The sequence below is a fragment of the Vicia villosa genome, linkage group LG1 (genome assembly GCF_029867415.1).
Source record: "Vicia villosa cultivar HV-30 ecotype Madison, WI linkage group LG1, Vvil1.0, whole genome shotgun sequence".
NCBI classification, from domain to species: Eukaryota; Viridiplantae; Streptophyta; class Magnoliopsida; order Fabales; family Fabaceae; genus Vicia; species Vicia villosa.
Genome location: NC_081180.1, coordinates 4,374,501 through 4,392,672, shown reverse-complemented (window position 1 = coordinate 4,392,672; position 18,172 = coordinate 4,374,501). Strand labels below are relative to the sequence as shown.

Here is an 18,172-nt window from a genome sequence, read left to right as displayed (position 1 = left end):
TAGTCAAAACACTTTTGTATATATACATGTTTATGCAATGAAATATGAAGGCAAATATTCTCTTAAAATTTTTTCGACTCAGAACTTTTTTCAGGAGTTGAACACCACACACAGTCTATTCAACATTTTAAGAGGTTGTCACCGAAAAATGATGTCTGTGCGAACTAACATGTACAATATCATGTTCAGAACTTTTGTCTTAGTAATAGTGCTATATCCACTAGTAAAAAAGTCCCTGAAAAATTGACTTTTCTTTTTGTCTTAGTAATAGTGCTACATCCTTTAATAACTAACATTAGAAAACACAGCAAGTTATGCTTTCTTTTTACAGTATTCTCTTTAATAAGATATATCAAGAGTTCATATGCTATGCTGTTTATCAATATTGGCTGCCTGCCTGCTGCAGTCAATTCAATGCCCTCGTTTACATTTTCAACACACAACACAAGTGCCATTGCCATGCATGCTATTTCAATTCCAATTCTATCTGTACAACCATATTTTTAATTTGACACAAAATAAATGTCTTTGCATTTGGGAACATGTTTTTTCTAAGCTGAGAAAATAATTAGTTTCTTACAACATCATCAATTCTTGTCTACTCATTTCCTTACAACCTGTTCAACATCATCAATTCTTGTCCATTCATTTCCTTACAACCTGTTCTAATTCCATGCAACATTAACTCATTCACTTCATTTTTTAATACTTAAAATATCTTATTTTATTCTTTATGTATAAAACTACATAACATTTATTATAGAAAAAGGAAACTTTGTTTAATACTCCCATAACTCTTCTACTCAAAATATAATAAAACTATAACTTTACAAGTTGCTATAAATATCCACCCTGGCACAATATTAAACCATAGAGTATATATATAAACCATTCCTCACTATTTTCTAAACACAAATCAAAACACAGCATACACGTAAAATTCTTCTTATATTTTCATGGCTTCCATGCACACCTCAACAACATTTTCTTCGAAGAGAGTAAATGTAAATGCCTCAATCCATGTGCCAAGAACCAATTCTGCTATTCCCAAGAAGAATATACTTTCTAAATCAAAGCTGATTGAAGGGCTAAGTACCTTCACAGACTCAGTTCCTTTATTATTACTTGAAAAAAATGATTTGTCCAATTCGACAATCTCTAACAACTCCACCATGCAACTCTATGCTATCTTAGAAGCTGTATCCGACAGAATCGAAATGCACAAAAACATAGGCGAACAGCGTCAGAATTGGAATGAACTACTTCTAAATAATATCAACATGATTACACTCACTGCTACAACTTTAACCGGTGTTGCAGCTGCAAGTGGTGCTGTTGGTGCACATTTTTTGGCTCTGAAACTATCATCCACTCTTCTGTTTTCTGCGGCAACTTGTATGCTTCTTGTCATGAACAAGATTCAACCTTCACAACTAGCGGAGGAACAAAGAAATGCTACGAGATTGTTTAAACAGCTTTTGACTCAAATCCAAACCAAAATCAGTCTTGGTAGTCTTATTACCGAGGAAGATGTGGAATCTTCAATGGAGAAAGTGTTGGCACTTGACAAAGCTTATCCACTTCCTTTGTTAGGAGCTATGCTTGAAAAGTTTCCTTCAAAATATGAACCTGCTGTCTGGTGGCCTGGAAAAAGAAGAGAAGGAAATTTAGCAGCAAGAAAGAGGGCGAAGAGGACTAGTAATAGTAGTAATGGATGGAGTGAAGAACTAGAAACTGAACTGAGGGAAGTTATTGAAGTTATGAAAAGAAAGGACATAGAGGATTATGAAAGACTTGGGAACATTGCATTGAAGATTAACAAGAGTTTGGCAATAGCAGGTCCATTACTCACTGGAATTGCAGCTATAGGTTCTGCATTTGTAGGAAATGATGATGGATTTTGGTCAGCCATGGTTCCTTTGATGGCAGGGTCAATGGCTTGTGCAATAAATGGTTTAGAGCATGGTGGACAAGTTGGAATGGTGTATGAAATGTACAGAAACAGTGGTGGATTCTTTAGGATGTTGGGAGAGAGTATCGAAAGCACACTTGAAGAGAATGATTTGGAAAAAAGAGAAAATGGTGAGATATTTGAAATGAAGATAGCAATGATGTTGGGAAGAAGTCTTTTGGAGCTAAGACAAGTTGCTTCAAAATCTGCTTCTTGCTGTATGGAAGGGATTGTTTTAGACGAATTTGCTAGCAAGCTTTTCTAAGATGATATACTCCCTATCTCCTAACTTATAAAATAAATCATATTTATTAAAAAGCAACATAATAATTTAGAGTATGATTTTTGTGTTCTTTTAGAATATTTTTTTTTATAGAAAGATATAAAATTAATTGTAATTGATTATTGATTACAGAAAAAATAAGCAAGAATAAATTAAATATAATTAGATTTGATCATGTTCTATTCCATAGAAACCTAAGAGAAAGAAAATAGAGGCAAGACCAATATGTTGGTGATTTTAGTATCATCAATGTATTTTGGTAGTAATGTGATTTACTATAGGCCGATGTAATTATGCGTTAAGCTTGAAACGAGTTAGGATAGTGCGGAGTAGACGCTCGTCGAGCCAAACGTGTAATTGAATACGAATAATTGAAACGGGGTTCCAAGGGGCGAAGCCCCTGGCGGGGTGCGGGGCAGCGCCCCGTCGGGGTCCAAGGGGCAGAGCTCCTGGCGGGGTGCGGGGCAGCGCCCCGTCGGGGTCCAAGGGGCAGACCTCCTGGCTGGTTTCTGTTATTGATCTCCTATATAAGGAGTCATTTGGCCTCGGTTTTGGTTACACGAAAAACCATACTTTCTCTCTACATTCCTGATCAGTTTTCTTTTGCCAGAAACAGATTGTTCTTCGAGAATTACCCCCACAAAGATTTCGTGAACCCAGACAAGAATATGGTCGAAATACTTTGTTCGGAAAGTGTACGAACACGATTCTTCGAAGTTATCCAGGATCATCATACCCAAATTTCTAACACAACAGAGGCAAATTGAGCTGGCAAATGAGCCAAATATTTAAAAGCTCTTTTAGCCTCACTAAAGCTCCGCTATATCAAAACCCCAACTAATAAGATTTTGACAATTTCCTTATAAATTTTCGAGCTTTGAACAATGATTTATAAATTTAACACCCTAATTTTTCACTTTTTACACTTTCACATCATCTTCTCCCTCTTCCACCTAATAATTCAATACTCATTCAACTTTTATTCACTACAATGATTTTTGTTTAATAAAATTCAACACCCTATCCCACCACTTTTTTTTCATATTCATATTTTCTTTTATGTTTTTGTTATTTTGATTATATATAATAACAATTATCATTTAAAATTAAATTAAAATAATTAAGAGTTAAATAATTTTTTTCTAATTTAATAATTTATTTGAATTTTATTTTTCTAATTTTATATTTTAGTAGAATTTTGGGTGTTAAAAGGTTATTATTGGAATCTATTTTACTAAAAAGATTGTTATGCTACAAACAAGATTTTACTTGAGGCTAAATAGAAAAATTAGAGAGAAAAATCTCAATTTTTTTCCGTGTTCAAATTTAATAAACCAAGTCTCTATTTATAGAGGAAAAAAATAATAAATTTTGATGAAAATAAAAATAAATAAAAAATTGACTTAAAATAAAATAATAATTTCAAATAATTAAAGTGAGATAAAAATCTAAACAATTACAACAACCAATAAGATTTTGCAAAATATTATAGTGACCCCCACTTCCTCCTCATTCAACATGTTGAATGTTTTCAACACAAATTAATCCACATCATTTTCAACACTTCATTCAACACTCTATTGCAACTATTCAACTATTGAATAATTTTTTCAACACCTCCATTCTACATAGTCTTAGCAATCCGTAGTGAAAGTTTTAAAATACTCCTATATTTCAGAAGTACATTTTCAAAGGTGTTTTTTTGGAAAAAAAAAGTTATTTAGGATGTGCATATCCGAAGACACATGTTTTTAAGAAAAAATATGACTTCGGAGATTCACTTCCGAAGACACTTTTTTTTGAGAAAGGAGTATCTTCGAAAATTATTAAAAAATTAAAATCAAGGTGAATCAATACAATTAATAGTATAATTAATTGTATTAGTTAAAATATATTATTAAATACATATTAAGATATAATAATAATATTAGCCTAGTAAATATTTTAATCAACACCTTCTTTTTATATATAAAATTAATAATAATAATAATAATAAATATGTTTATTTATTATTTATTGATTATTTTTATGATAGATAAAAAAATCATTTTATAAACTAATTTTCAAAAACAATTTTATAGTTAAAAAAAATCATTTTATAAACAAAATTTCCAAAACAATTTTAAAGTTAAAAATTATTTTATATATAAATGATTTTTTTATCATAATTAGTTATTAAAATAATTTTTATATTTGTGATTTTGATTTATTATTTTGAAAAGTTATCTAATTTGAAATTTATATTAAAATATAAATATACTAGTAAATAATTTTATTCTTATTTGATTTCTTTTATTTTAAACTTTTGTTGAATAATTATTAATGTATTTATTTTTTATATATCATAATTGTTATGTATTAGTCTCATCAAATAAAATAATCACTATGTCAATCAATACTAAACAATATATTAATTACATTGTCTTCTTTGAATATAAAGGAAAAACTAAAATATTTTTTGTTTGAAGAATAAATAAAAAATAAATTCAAAGTTAATTACTACCTCTAATTTATTTATAGAGTGAAGACCCATTTTGGTCCCTCACAAATATAACACGAGTCAAATTAGTCCCTCACAAAAAAATTGACCCAACTTAATCCCTTACGAAATTTAACCGGGTCATATTAGTCCTTCTGCTAATATTTTTCTCAAATCGGTTTTTTCCTACTTCTAAACCGGTTCTTTTCATACTTTTAAACCGTAATTGGACTGACACGTTGGATTTTTTTATTTTTTAAATACTAAATTAATTTTTGTTTTTAATTTCATTTTTAAAGAGTTATCAATGAATAATATCAAAAAAAGGCAAAATTATTTCTTATAAAGTAATTTTTAAATAAGTAATTTTCATAATTTCTACTAATGTTAACAATTTTTATCTATGAAGTCTCAAATCCAAGTCTTTCAAGTTAAATGATTTTCACTTTACAACTAGACAAATCAATTTATATCGTTAATAAAGTGACTATCATTTACAACTAGAAAAATCAATTTCTATTGTTAGTAAAGTGACTATTATTTACAACAAGACAAATCAATTTCTATTGTTAGTAAAGTGACTATCATTTACAACTAGATAAATCAATTTCTATTGTTAATAAAATGATTATCATTTACAACTAGACAAATCAATTTCTACGGTTAGTAAAATGACTATCAATAACAACTAGACAAATCAATTTCTATTGTTAGTAAAGTGACTATCATTTACAAATAGACAAATCAATTTCTATTTTATTAAATTGACTGTCATTTAATCTGAATAGACTTAGGTTCGAGACCATATTGATACAAATTTTGTATTTTTTTTTTAAATTTAGAATTGTTTAAAATTAACCACATGGGCCTTAGTTCATTGTTTAAAAATGAAATTAAACATAAAAATTTAAAAAATGAAAATAAAATAAAATCCAACGTGGCAATCCAGTCACGGTTTAAAACTATGAAAAAACCGATTTGAAAAAAATATTAGCAGAAGGACTAATATGACCCGGTTAAATTTTATAAGGGATTAAGTTGGGTCAATTTTTTTGTGAGGAACTATTTTGACTCGTGTAATATTTGTGAGGGACTAAAATGGATCTTCACTCTTATTTATATTTGTTGCTAAACATTCTAATTAGAGAAAGAGTTGATAAGTGATCATACCTCATTTTGGTATCAATATTCAACCGAAGAAACAATTAATAACAAAACTCGTTATAAACGATCGAAGTAGTCAAAAATCATTAAAAAATTTAGATAATTTCTTTACCCACCTCCTAAACTTCTTAGTCACCTCTCACGAATTTACCAAAATACCCCTTGTTTTGAAATTACATTTCCGAAAACGTACTTTTATTGAAAAAAAAAGGTGTTTTCGGAAATGCACTTCCGAAAACACGAAAAAAAGGTGTTTTCGGAGATGCATTTCCGAAAACACCCCTTTTTTGAATTTTCGGAGATGCATTTCCGAAAACATCCCTTTTTGGGAGAGGGGGTGTTTTCGGAGATGCATATCCGAAATATTCCAAGACCAAATTGGTCTTGTAATGTTTCGGATATACACTTCCGAAAGAATTCAATAATTATTAAAAAATTAAAATCAAGGTGAATCAATACAATTAATAGGTATAAAATGAAAGTGAATCAATAAAATGAAGGTGAATCAATAAAATCAAGGTGAATCAAAATTTCCTAAACAATTTTAAAGTTAAAAATTATTTTACTAACTTATATAAATAAAAAAAATCTTAATTTCATAAGTAAATTTTGAATTATATAAAATTAAATATAAAATTTATTCATTAAATAAAATTAAGACAAAATCTTTTTTTAATTTTTTTAAACTAAATAAAAAATTATAACTCATTTTTAATTATGAATCAGAATAGAAATATATAAATTTATAATCATAATTATTTATTTTGAATTATATAAAATTAAATATAAAATTTATTCTTTAAATAAAATTAAGACAAAATCTTTTTTTAATTTTTTTAAACTAAATAAAAAATTATAACTCATTTTTAATTATGAATCAGAATAGAAATATATAATCATAATTATTAATTTTGTAAGTGAAATATATAAATATATAATATATAAATATATAATAATTATTATATAAATATATAATAATTATTATAAATTAAAACACTCATTTTTTAAATTTTTATAATTATTATATAAATATATAATAATTTTTATAAATGTATAATAATTATTATAATTATTATATAAATATATAAATTAAAACACTAATTTTTTAATTTTTTTTATAAATATATAACAATTATTATAAATATATAAATAAAAAATTATAACTTATTTTGTAAGTGAAATTATTTTAATTTTTTTAATTAAAATTATTTTAAATTTTAAAATATGAATCAGGATAAAAATATATAATAACTATTATTCATAACTCATAAATTATATCAAAATATATAATTATTATTATTCATTACTCATAAATTATATCAAATTTATAATATGTGAATTAATTAATATCCTAAAATTAATTTTTGGGATTTTTTTAGATTTTTTTTTGTTGTTTCGGAGATGCATCTCCGAATTAGTCAAAATCTCAATTTTTGGAATTTTTTCGGAAATGCACATCCAAAGTCTGTAAAAATTTAGAAAAAAGCAGACTGTTTTCTTTAACAATGCAGCAAGACCAAGAGCGAAATTCCAATTATGGTTATTGTTCATGGGGGAGACTTCCTACAAAAGATAGATTGCAAAGATTTGGAATCATTACAGAATCCACTTGCGTGTTTTGCCCAGCTATGGAATCAATAGACCACCTATTCTTCCAATGCAAAGTATCGGCTGCAATTTGGCATAGGATGCTACAATGGCTCGGCTATTCACAAACGGTACAGAATTGGAATGTTGAGAGAGTTTGGTTGATCAAGGAATTGTCAAAAAAAGGATGGAGAAGATTGCTGTTGAAAATGATACTAGCAGAGACAACATATGCTATATGGAGAGCACGAAACGATATTGTGTTTAACAACACGCCAATGGATCAAGCTTCTATCCTGGACCAGATTCAGCATATTGTTTATATTCGTGGTAGAGGATATAAGAAACTCCAGGGCCATGTAGAGTCGCTGCGTAGGAATTAGGAGCTTTGATTTGATGTTTGTTGATTTGGTGTTTTGATGTTGTGTGAACTGTCTGGATCCTTTTGGATCGACTGTAATTTCTCTGTTTTTGTGGAATAAAATATCTATTCTCCAAAAAAAAAAATTTAGAAAAAAAAATATCTCGGAAATGCATTTCCGAAGCGGGGTAAAATGGGGTTTTCATTGGGGGTGACCCCATAGAGAAGTGGGTAAAGAAATTTTCAAAATTTAAGCTATAAAACTTATTTGAAGTTGAACAGATTTAACTATTCCATTTTTTGTATGATGTTACACATCAGTAGTTATAACTTATAAGCTTGAAGGTGTAAGGGTGTGTTTGGCTATAAGATGAAATTGAGAAGAGAGAAAGATGTGAGAAAGAGTGTGAGAAGAGAGAAATAAATGAGAAATAGAGTAGATTTCGATGTATTGTTTGTTATAAGAGAAGTATGAGAGAAATTGAAGAGAGAGAAGTGTTATTATTTTTAAAATGACAAAATTATCCTTACCTCTAAACTTTTATCAATACACAACTATATAAATTAATTAAATTATATTATTTAACAAATTTTTAAATATTTAAAGATTATTTTATTAAAAATAATAATAATAATTAATTATTTTTTTTGTTTATAATTAATTAATTAAATAATTAAATATTTATTTTATATTAGTTTCAGTATTTTATTTAATTTTATAAAAGAATCAATATTTGATTTCATACGCAATTTTTCATAGTTAAAATGCATTTTTTTAATCAAAATTAGTTTAAATTAATGAATATAATTTTCGTTAGTTAATTAGTTTAAACAAATAAATTAGTTTAAAGTTAATATAACTAATTTATAATAGAGTGTAAGTTGTTGTTAAAGTGAAAAAAAAAAATACCACTGATTCATTCAAGTTGGCAACATTAATTTATTATATAAGTTGAACAATGCAGAATGAAATAATCAAGGGTACATTTGGGAGAAAGACAACCATTTTCTCTCTCCTTCTTTCTTTGCTAAACAGCAGAGAAAAGAAAAGGTGGCGGACCCCACCATTTTTAATCTCTCTTTCTCATTTCAGTTGTGTTCCAAGCAGGAGAAGTATTTTATTTCTCCTTTAACTCTCTCGCCCCTATTTCTCTCTCACCCATTTCTCTTCAAACAAACACATTGTAAATGTTCACCACCTAACTAAGTTATCTTTGGAAATATTGAAAATGTCCAATTGCGATAGGTTCTGGAAAATTCCCACCGTATAGACGTGGTCATTGGCAAAATAGAGTATGCCACACACCAAGAAATGTCAGTTGCATAAGTGACATAAATACTATATACTATATCATTCATATGTTTGCGACTTAAACATTATATTATTCATAAGTATATTTTTCTTATTAGGGGCCGTTTATTTTGGCTTTTTAAAAAAATATTTTTATAGTGTTATCAAATTTTGTGAAATTTTTTTTATAAAGAAATTTTTTATAAAAGCTTCAAATGAAAATTTTGTTTGAATAGTTATTCTTAAAATGCGATTTTAGGTATTTTATTTATTTATGGAGAAAAAATTTGGATATCAAAATTTCAAAAAATCACTTAATTTTGAAGCTATTTCAAATAGATTTTCATAAAAATCATTTTTGAAATACAACTTTTAAAAAAAATTATGATTTTGACTAAGTTTTAGTCTTCAATTATGTATGCTTATGTTATAGGATGTCAAATTAAGTGTTTCATCTTAGAAAAAACGAATATAAAAAAACTTGTAATATTTTAAAAAATGGTTTTAGATAATTTATTTTCAAAAATATAAAGAAAAAATTCATTTTTTTAAAGCTGAAACAAACTAACCCTAGATCAGTAAGTCATTTTTATTGGATCAAATGAGATTTTTTTTAGGTATGATTATATATATATATATATATATATATATATATATATATATATATATATATATATATATATATATATATATATATATATATATATATATATATATATACCGCTTTATTGCTCAATCATGAATTTGAACTTCTTAAAAACTTAAATACCTCATATTTTTTATTGATTAGTAATGTCCATTGCTTTCTACTATGGTCATCAATAAATGTTACCAAGTATATATTGTCACCAAATGAATCTAGTTGCATTCGCCCATACACATAAAAATACACCATCTTAAGGTGATGTTTGGTTCTGCAACCTTCATCCTTGATGAATTTATTCTTGTGTTGCTTCACTTGCACATACTCTTCACAAATTTTAGCCGGTTTATGGATGACAACCCGGTTACCATTCCATTTTTTTCTATACATTAAGATCTCTAAAATTGAGATGCCCAAGATAGTATTGCCATATCCACTCGTCTCGACTAGCCATTGTAGCAAGATTATGCTACTTAACATTCAGCTCAGCCCTAAAAATTCTATTGACACTTGTTAGTTCCATGGTTTTGGGGTTGGCAACAATTTTGCTAAAGCCTGGTTCTTGACAAATGCTGAGCAAGATGTCGTAACATCTTGATTATACTGATACAACAGAGTTTGAGCTTACTGTAAAGAAAGATGTTCTACCGGATGTCATGACAACTTGAACCAGAACATTAGTATCGCGTGTTTTAAATCTTGACAGATTTGATTTGATTTTTTTATATCTCTTTTAGATATATCTCAATAATAATCGCAAGTCAAGAAAATTTAATCTAGAACTATAGAATCAAATCAAGACTGAATTAAATTTGCTAAAATTGGTTGATTGAACAATTTAGGAAACTTGAAGATTTGTTCCAAGATTCGAAAAGATTATTCTACAGATTTACTACAGCTCTCAATGTGTGGATCAAGTAACATTTGGAAAAAGGTTGCAAAGCCCATGGATTGCTGAAGATTATTTAACGAAAATCCTAACCTATTGTAAATGTAACTTTCACTATTGTAAATTAGGGGAAGCTTTGAGTCTTAGGTTTTGAGAGTCTCTTGCGTTTCAAGTCTCCCACATATATTTTGATATTGTGTGACATATTGTATGTTGCTTGACTGCATGTCAAGTTGTTTGTTTTCTCGCAGAAGCCTTTAGGTAATGCGTTGAGTTGTGTGTTCTAACTATTTAAGTTTTTAAGCAAAGAGTTGAGTATTGTTCTTGATTAAAGCTTTTTGCAAGATCAAGTACTGTTCTTAGTTGAAGTAGTGAAGCAAGACTAGGTATATTTGAATGGAAGTATAGTCTTCCTTTATCACTGGTTTGTGGCTTATTTATTTGAAAGCGTGATCTTTCTATTTGGGTTCCCTTGGTCACAGGGTGTGTGACTGTTTTATCACTACGATGATTGGAGGTGGGATGTCGACTTCTCAGGTCTAGATGTCGACTTCTAGGCAGAAGTAGCATTGGGTAGTGATTAGGCGATAAGTTGTAAACTAGGGTGTTCAGGCTTGGAACTAATACTGCTGATAGTCGACTTCCTTCCTGGCTTGGTAGCCCCTATATTAGGTGTTGTTGCACTTAACTCAGTTAATAATTCCTTATGCTATTTATCATTCTGCAATAGTTTTCTGCATATCCTCCAGTTTGGTAAATATGCGTTTTGTCAGCAGATGATGTTAAGACATTTGTCCTGACATTGTTGTTTAAGTTGAGATATTATTCTCAACCTGTGATTTGTGATGGCTGTCATTATATGATTTATCTGTGTTCAAAAGTATCAGGTGAATGCTATTATTCTGTATCAGGATCAAATGTTATAACATTTGTCTTGATGTTATGTTCTGATGTTGGAACATCAGTATCAACATGTACCTACCACTGTACCAGGGAAATTCCAGCACTCATATGAGCTTTAAGGATTAAAACCCTATTTAATTTGCATCAATAACGTGTATCATCTTGTTTTCCATGTTAATCTTGTATCCTTTCTCAAGCAATTGGCTAATGCTTAGAAGGTTACCTTTGATTTTAGGAATGTACAATACATATTTAATCAAGGAATGCCCATCATCCTTTTTCATGATCAAAACATCACTGGTACAATCAGCCTCTAAAGTAGTGTCATTCACGAATTTCACTTTATTCTTCACGACTTAATTAATTTTGACAAATCAATCCTTCCTCCTCGTCATATGAGTTGAAAAAACGGAGTCCAAATACCATTTCTCACTAGTTTGAACTCCCTCTTTCGCACTCATCATAATGTTTTCTAGTCTCTGCAACTGATTGTCGTCTTTACACAATCAATTACGGCATATTTTGCAGAGTTCCCGAAACTGCTGCTGCTGATGTCCTGTGTTGAAAGTATATTGGAGTACTTTTAGATTATCGTTTCCACAGGGATTATTGCGATATCACCGCCGTTCTATAGTTTATGTTGTTTTTTAGTTAAAGTTACTTTGGGTTTGGTAAAAGATCATTCACAGATTTAGTAGCAAAGAGTAAAATATTGGAAAGCTCTAAGTTTAAGAGAATGTATCAAGATTCGATTTCACCGACCTAACTTTGTATGTCAACCTATAAATATATATATATATATATATATATATATATATATGAACTTGTTAACGATCAATATAATAACGTATCGACGTCTATACCGTCCGTGTCCGCAACGATATAGCTAGATTTACCGTATTGTTTAACCGCCGATTTCTCCACCGCTTAAACAATACAAATAACGTTTTATAAACCGATACAAAGTAAATATCAAACGTTAAATCCATGTCTGCAATTTATAGTTTGATAGATGATGAAATTAGGTCAAGGTACAAACATTGATGTCTCAAACATTTATACCATAGAAAAGCTTTAATAAACAAACTAAACCATCTATATTGATCATCACTTGTTCATACATAATATTCACAAGAAAAACATACAAAAGTAAAGGAAGATTACATCTTATCTTGATACAAATGAGATTTAGCTATCCATAGACATGGTAGCTTGCTCAACAAAGAAAGGATGAAGAACAACAAGCATCAACGGTGATTAATCGACGATCAAAGCTTCGAATCTTCACTTCTCAGTTGCTACAGTAAAAAAATGGTGTATTGAGCTCCTAAAAGTTGAATCTCCCTCACAAATATCTGATTTGATCCTTATATAGCATTTCTCTTTTCTGTCCAGGGCGCTTCGCGCCCTTTAGCGCGCTTCGTGCCAAGTCACTTGCAGATTAAACCGCCCCAGCGTGCAACGCGCGCATTTCTCTGCTAGAAGCCTCAGAAATATCTAAAACAGGGCGCGGCGCGCCCTAATACCGCGCGACGCGCGTTAAGCTCTGCCAGCCAAACTTCAATCTTGGCCAAATCAAGCTCAAAGGTTCCAAAAATTGCCAAGACCTGCAAAATCATAACTAAAAAACATATTAACATGAAATAAAAACTGAATTTATAAAACTACAAATAATTATATAAAACTAAAAGGAATTATACGAATACTCGATAAAATCGGTCGAAAGGTGCCACAAACTAAACTTGATATTAACACAATTTGGCACCTAACATCCTGCATCTTGCTACTACTGCATTCACCTTTTATGATCATGACCAACAGTGTGTTATCATCATCAAAATCTTGCCTTGCAACCTTGCCTTCATCCGCTTGAGGTTCTTTCTTGTTCGCATTGCAATCTATTGCAAAATAACCGAACCTTCCTCTTGTCAAGTTTTCCCTTTTTACCTCTAAAGTTGTCTTGACCACCATTCTTGTTGCAACTGCTCTCACTCTTTTGACAAGTTGAATTCTTTAAATTTTAAGACTCTCTCGCTCTAAAATTCTGAAAAGTTCCCTTTACTCTTCATGGACCATTTTCCTTTTGACTTCTTGTTCTTCTCATTGAATGGAGCTTGCAAAGAGATCTCCATATTTTCCTTGTCGTTATTTCTGTCCTCCATCCTTTGCTCACGATCCTCAAGAGAGCTTTGAAGCTCCTCTTTGCTCAATGTCGCAAGATCCTTCTATTTCTCAATCGCCACCACAATATTGTAAAATCTTGCCGTTAAAGAATGCAAAATCTTTGACACAAAATTCCGCTAAGTAACAGTTTCTCCACAAGCCTTGATTTGGTTCACCAATTGAGTAATTCACATCATGTAATAGTTAATTGTCTCCTTTTCCTCCATTTGAATTTATTCAAGTTGACATTTGTGAGTTTGTAACCACCTTCGCATTATCAACTCCAACATATGTCTTTTCCAAAATTTTCCACGCTTGCTTTAATGATTCACAATCACCAACCTTTTTTAAGCTGTCACTATCCATACATTGATGGATCAAGAACAATGCCTTGAATTCTTTCTTCTTCTCTTCCTTATGTGTTGCTCGTTGTGCATCCGTTGCACCTTCGACAAGGGGATTCACCATGTTCTTGATCACTTTAAGAACATCTTGGTAGTCAAACAACACCTTCATTTGATTGTACCATTTATCGGAATTCTTCGCAACAAGGGTTGGTAGGTTTATATGGATTCTTTCATTGGAGAAATAATTCATGTTGCACACTAGGTGTTTGGTGGATAGAATCAGACTCTTGATGCCAAGTATTAGAACATTCAATCACAAGATTTGTAAAGAATGGAAGGCTTGAGTGTGTGAGGAAATAAAGAGGAGAGAGTTATAGAGAAAGATAATTGAGGGTGAATTTTTTGTATTTTATTCATTATTCAATACAAACATACCACTAGGGTATGTATACAAGCATTGGAATACATAAACATCAAGTCAGAAGTAAAAAAAAATTGTCAGACATGTAACTGGTTACATCAAACTTGTAACCGGTTACAACTGACAAAACTAAAACAATAATAATCATGTGTAATCGGTTACTGCGAATGCATAACCGGTTACGCCAACTCCAAAATCACTTTTCTGTAACTTATTTAATCTCTTTTTAATGTCTGTAACCGATGACACCCCGTGTTATCTGGTTAAACCAACTTGAATGATTAAAATCTCTTAACTTTTTGAGAGTTTAATTAGACTCAAAATTATAAGTTTTTTCAACTCTTATCAAATTTTTATTATTACACATTAAATTTAATAATATTAGACATTAGACATGAGCGAGGGGTGTTAAAAGGCACATGTGAAATATAGTTTGAAAAATATATTTATAAGTAGAATAATTTTCAATTTATAAATCAATTTTGTAAAGTTAAGTTTGACTCAACTAAAATTCTAAAAGATGTGTTTATAAAAACATTAAAATAAAGTTAAAATATCATTAAATTTTATGTTGGTCTTTTTAGATTATTTTATTTTCTCTTACAATTGAGAGGAAGAGGAGTAATAATACATATAAACAAATGAAAATTGTTGTGGTAGGTTGTGTATGGTGATTCTTTATATCTTTCAACAAGTTATGAAGTTGGTTTTAGTTTTACTATGTCACATTGAAACCTAAGCCAAACCTCTCTTGCAGAAAATTTTGAACATGACCAAGTCAATAAACATTGCTAAGTCTCATAGGTCTTGGTTTTGATTCTGACTTTTCCATTCTTTATAATAACATCATAATATTATATAAACACCACCACCTACACATTCTATATATCAATACCAAAACACAAATATACACATAAATAAACTATACCATTCAAATATTAATATTTTTCATTTCATGGCTTTGGCTTTGGCCTCCATACATACCTCAACATCATTCTTTTCTTCATCTTCTGTTCCTTTAAGAAGATCAGTAAATGCTTCAATTCGTGTCCCAAAAACCAATAATTTCTCAGTTCCTAAAATACCTACTAAGAACAATGTTGAAGGATTAACAATTCCATTGTTAAATGGTCAAAAAAATGTTTTGTCCAATTATGATATCACCATGCAACTCTATGCTATCTTAGATTCTGTATCCGACAGAATAGAAATGCACAACAACCTCAGCCAACAACGTCAGAATTGGAACAACCTACTTCTAAACAACATCAACATGATCACACTCACTGCTACAACGTTAACCGGTGTAGCCGCGGCAAGCGGTGCTATCGGAGCACCTCTTCTGGCTCTTAAACTATCATCCACTCTTTTGTTTTCAGCAGCAACAGGTTTGCTTCTAATCATGAACAAGATTCAGCCTTCGCAACTCGCCGAGGAACAACGAAACGCTACGAGGTTGTTTAAACAGCTTAGGGCTAAAATCGAAACCGGGATTTCTCTTGGAAATCTAACGGAACATGATGTGAGGTGTTTGGTGGAGAATGTTTTGGCTCTTGATAAAGCTTATCCTCTTCCTTTATTAGGTGTTATGCTTGAAAAGTTTCCGGAGAAATATGAACCTGCTGTTTGGTGGCCGAGAAAAAGAAAAGAAGGAAATACAGCAGAAAGAAAGATGAAGAAGAGAAATAGTAATAATAATAATAATAATGGATGGAGTGAAGAACTTGAAATGGAATTGAAAGAAGTTATTGAAGTTGTGAAGAGGAAAGACATTGAAGATTATGAGAGACTTGGAAATATGATATTGAAGGTTAACAAGAGTTTAGGAATAGCAGGTCCATTACTCACTGGAATTGCAGCTATAGGTTCTGCATGTGTAGGAAACAGTTCAATTGCAGCTATAGTTGCTGTCATGGCTGGTTCATTAGGTGCTGTAGTGAATGCTATTGAACATGGTGGACAAATAGGTATGGTGTTTGAAATGTATAGAAACTGTGGTGGATTCTTCAAGCTGTTGGAAGAAAGTGTTGATGATACGTTGGAAGAGAAAGATTATGAGATGAGAGAAAATGGAGAGTTGTTTGAAATGAAAATGGCTTTGATGTTGGGAAGAAGTGTTTGTGAGATGAGACAACTTGCTTTGAAATCTGTTGCTTGTAGAATGGAAGGAATTGAGGTTGATGAATTTGCTAGCAAGTTGTTTTGATTGCGTGTGATACAAGGAAACAGATGAAGCTGGATTAGATCTAGTGTTGATTCATTAACTTTATTTTTTAATTGTAAAGTAAAAACATGTTATTTTATTCTTTATGTACAAATATTTATTTGATATATATTCACCTCTATATATATATATATATATATATATATATATATATATATATATATATATATATATATATATATATATATATATATATATATATATATATATATATATATATATATATATATATATATATATATATATATAGGGGACGACTCAAGTGAGAACACTTGGTTATTATGAGAAATGAGAACAATGAATCACGACCATTAGATTTGATTTTAATGGACTGGATTGGTTTCTCTTTCCATGATCCTTAATATTTATTTTAAATCAACACCGAAAGAGAAACTAATCCAGTCCATTAAAATCAAATCTAATGGTCGTGATTCATTGTTCTCATTTCTCATAATAACCAAGTGTTCTCACTTGAGTCGTCCCCATATATATATATATATATATATATATATATATATATATATATATATATATATATATATATATATATATATATATATATATATATATATATATATATATATATATATATATATATATATATATATATATATATATATATATATATATGGAAAGGAAAGTTTAGTTTTAGATTGATAAATGTATATTTCCTTTATGTTTAAAGGAATGTTCAAAAGTTGGACTATTATGAAATATTAGAATTTATTTCTTTGGTATTCTTGAAAAATTTGATTGAAATTCATATATTTGACTTCTCAAGCTACAATATAAGATGGTGGAATTAGGTAGCTGCGACATAAAAGAGAAGCTATTTTTTTAACCAAAAAGTAATTGAATGAGTTTCTAACACAAATATGTCACTTATTATAATATTATTTTTGTTAAAACATGTTTAACTCTATAGAGTTAGATGGATTAGTTATGGTATTATGGTAGTTAAATAATGTTTGTTTGATGACTTTATTTAATGGTCTAATAAGAGTGCTAACCCATAATTGAGAAGATGATGAAGAGATTGAATCACTGGAGCACAAAACTTTTATCTTATGCAGGAAGACAACAATTGTTGAAAAGTGTCATCTTTTCTATTGCAAACTATTGGATGCAAATCTTTCCGTTATCAAAAAAGGTGATCACACATATTGAAGGCTTATGCAAAAACTTTCTTTGGACTGGAAAGGATAGTTACAACAGGAAGGCTCCAATTGCATGGGATCATGTCTGTGGTCCAATTGCTGCAGGAGGGTTGAATATCATATCCCTTAACACTTGGAACAAAGCCTCCATAGGGAAGATGTTGTGGAATTTAACAAACAAAAAAGATAGACTGTGGATACATTGGATACACGCATACTAACTGAAAAATGAAGACAGTAGAAATTATCAACCATCTTAGAACTGCTCTTGGATCATTAAGGCAATCTTCAAAAACAAAGACAACCTAA

The 18,172-nt window shown here is 29.8% G+C and overlaps 2 protein-coding genes and 1 pseudogene across 2 annotated transcripts; all 3 read left to right on the top strand.

The window, feature by feature from the left end:
- The first annotated feature begins 956 nt into the window (after window positions 1-956).
- LOC131609996 (probable F-box protein At4g22030) lies at window positions 957-2,190 on the top strand (annotated as a pseudogene).
- Window positions 2,191-7,382: 5,192 nt separating this feature from the next.
- LOC131601493 (uncharacterized) lies at window positions 7,383-7,847 on the top strand. Its single transcript, XM_058876669.1, has one exon. The coding sequence runs from the start codon at window positions 7,383-7,385 to the stop codon at window positions 7,845-7,847; it is 465 nt and encodes a 154-aa protein (XP_058732652.1).
- A 7,533-nt stretch (window positions 7,848-15,380) lies between these two features.
- LOC131599885 (probable F-box protein At4g22030) lies at window positions 15,381-16,720 on the top strand. Its single transcript, XM_058872129.1, has one exon. It carries the CDS (start codon window positions 15,438-15,440, stop codon window positions 16,686-16,688), a length of 1,251 nt encoding a protein of 416 aa, XP_058728112.1. The 5' UTR covers window positions 15,381-15,437; the 3' UTR covers window positions 16,689-16,720.
- The last annotated feature ends 1,452 nt before the right edge of the window (window positions 16,721-18,172 follow it).

Bases quoted from the DNA above. Each gene is read 5' to 3' on its own strand.
- LOC131601493 (XM_058876669.1), top strand. From the start codon at position 7,383: ATGCAGCAAGACCAAGAGCGAAATTCCAATTATGGTTATTGTTCATGG.
- LOC131599885 (XM_058872129.1), top strand. From the start codon at position 15,438: ATGGCTTTGGCTTTGGCCTCCATACATACCTCAACATCATTCTTTTCT.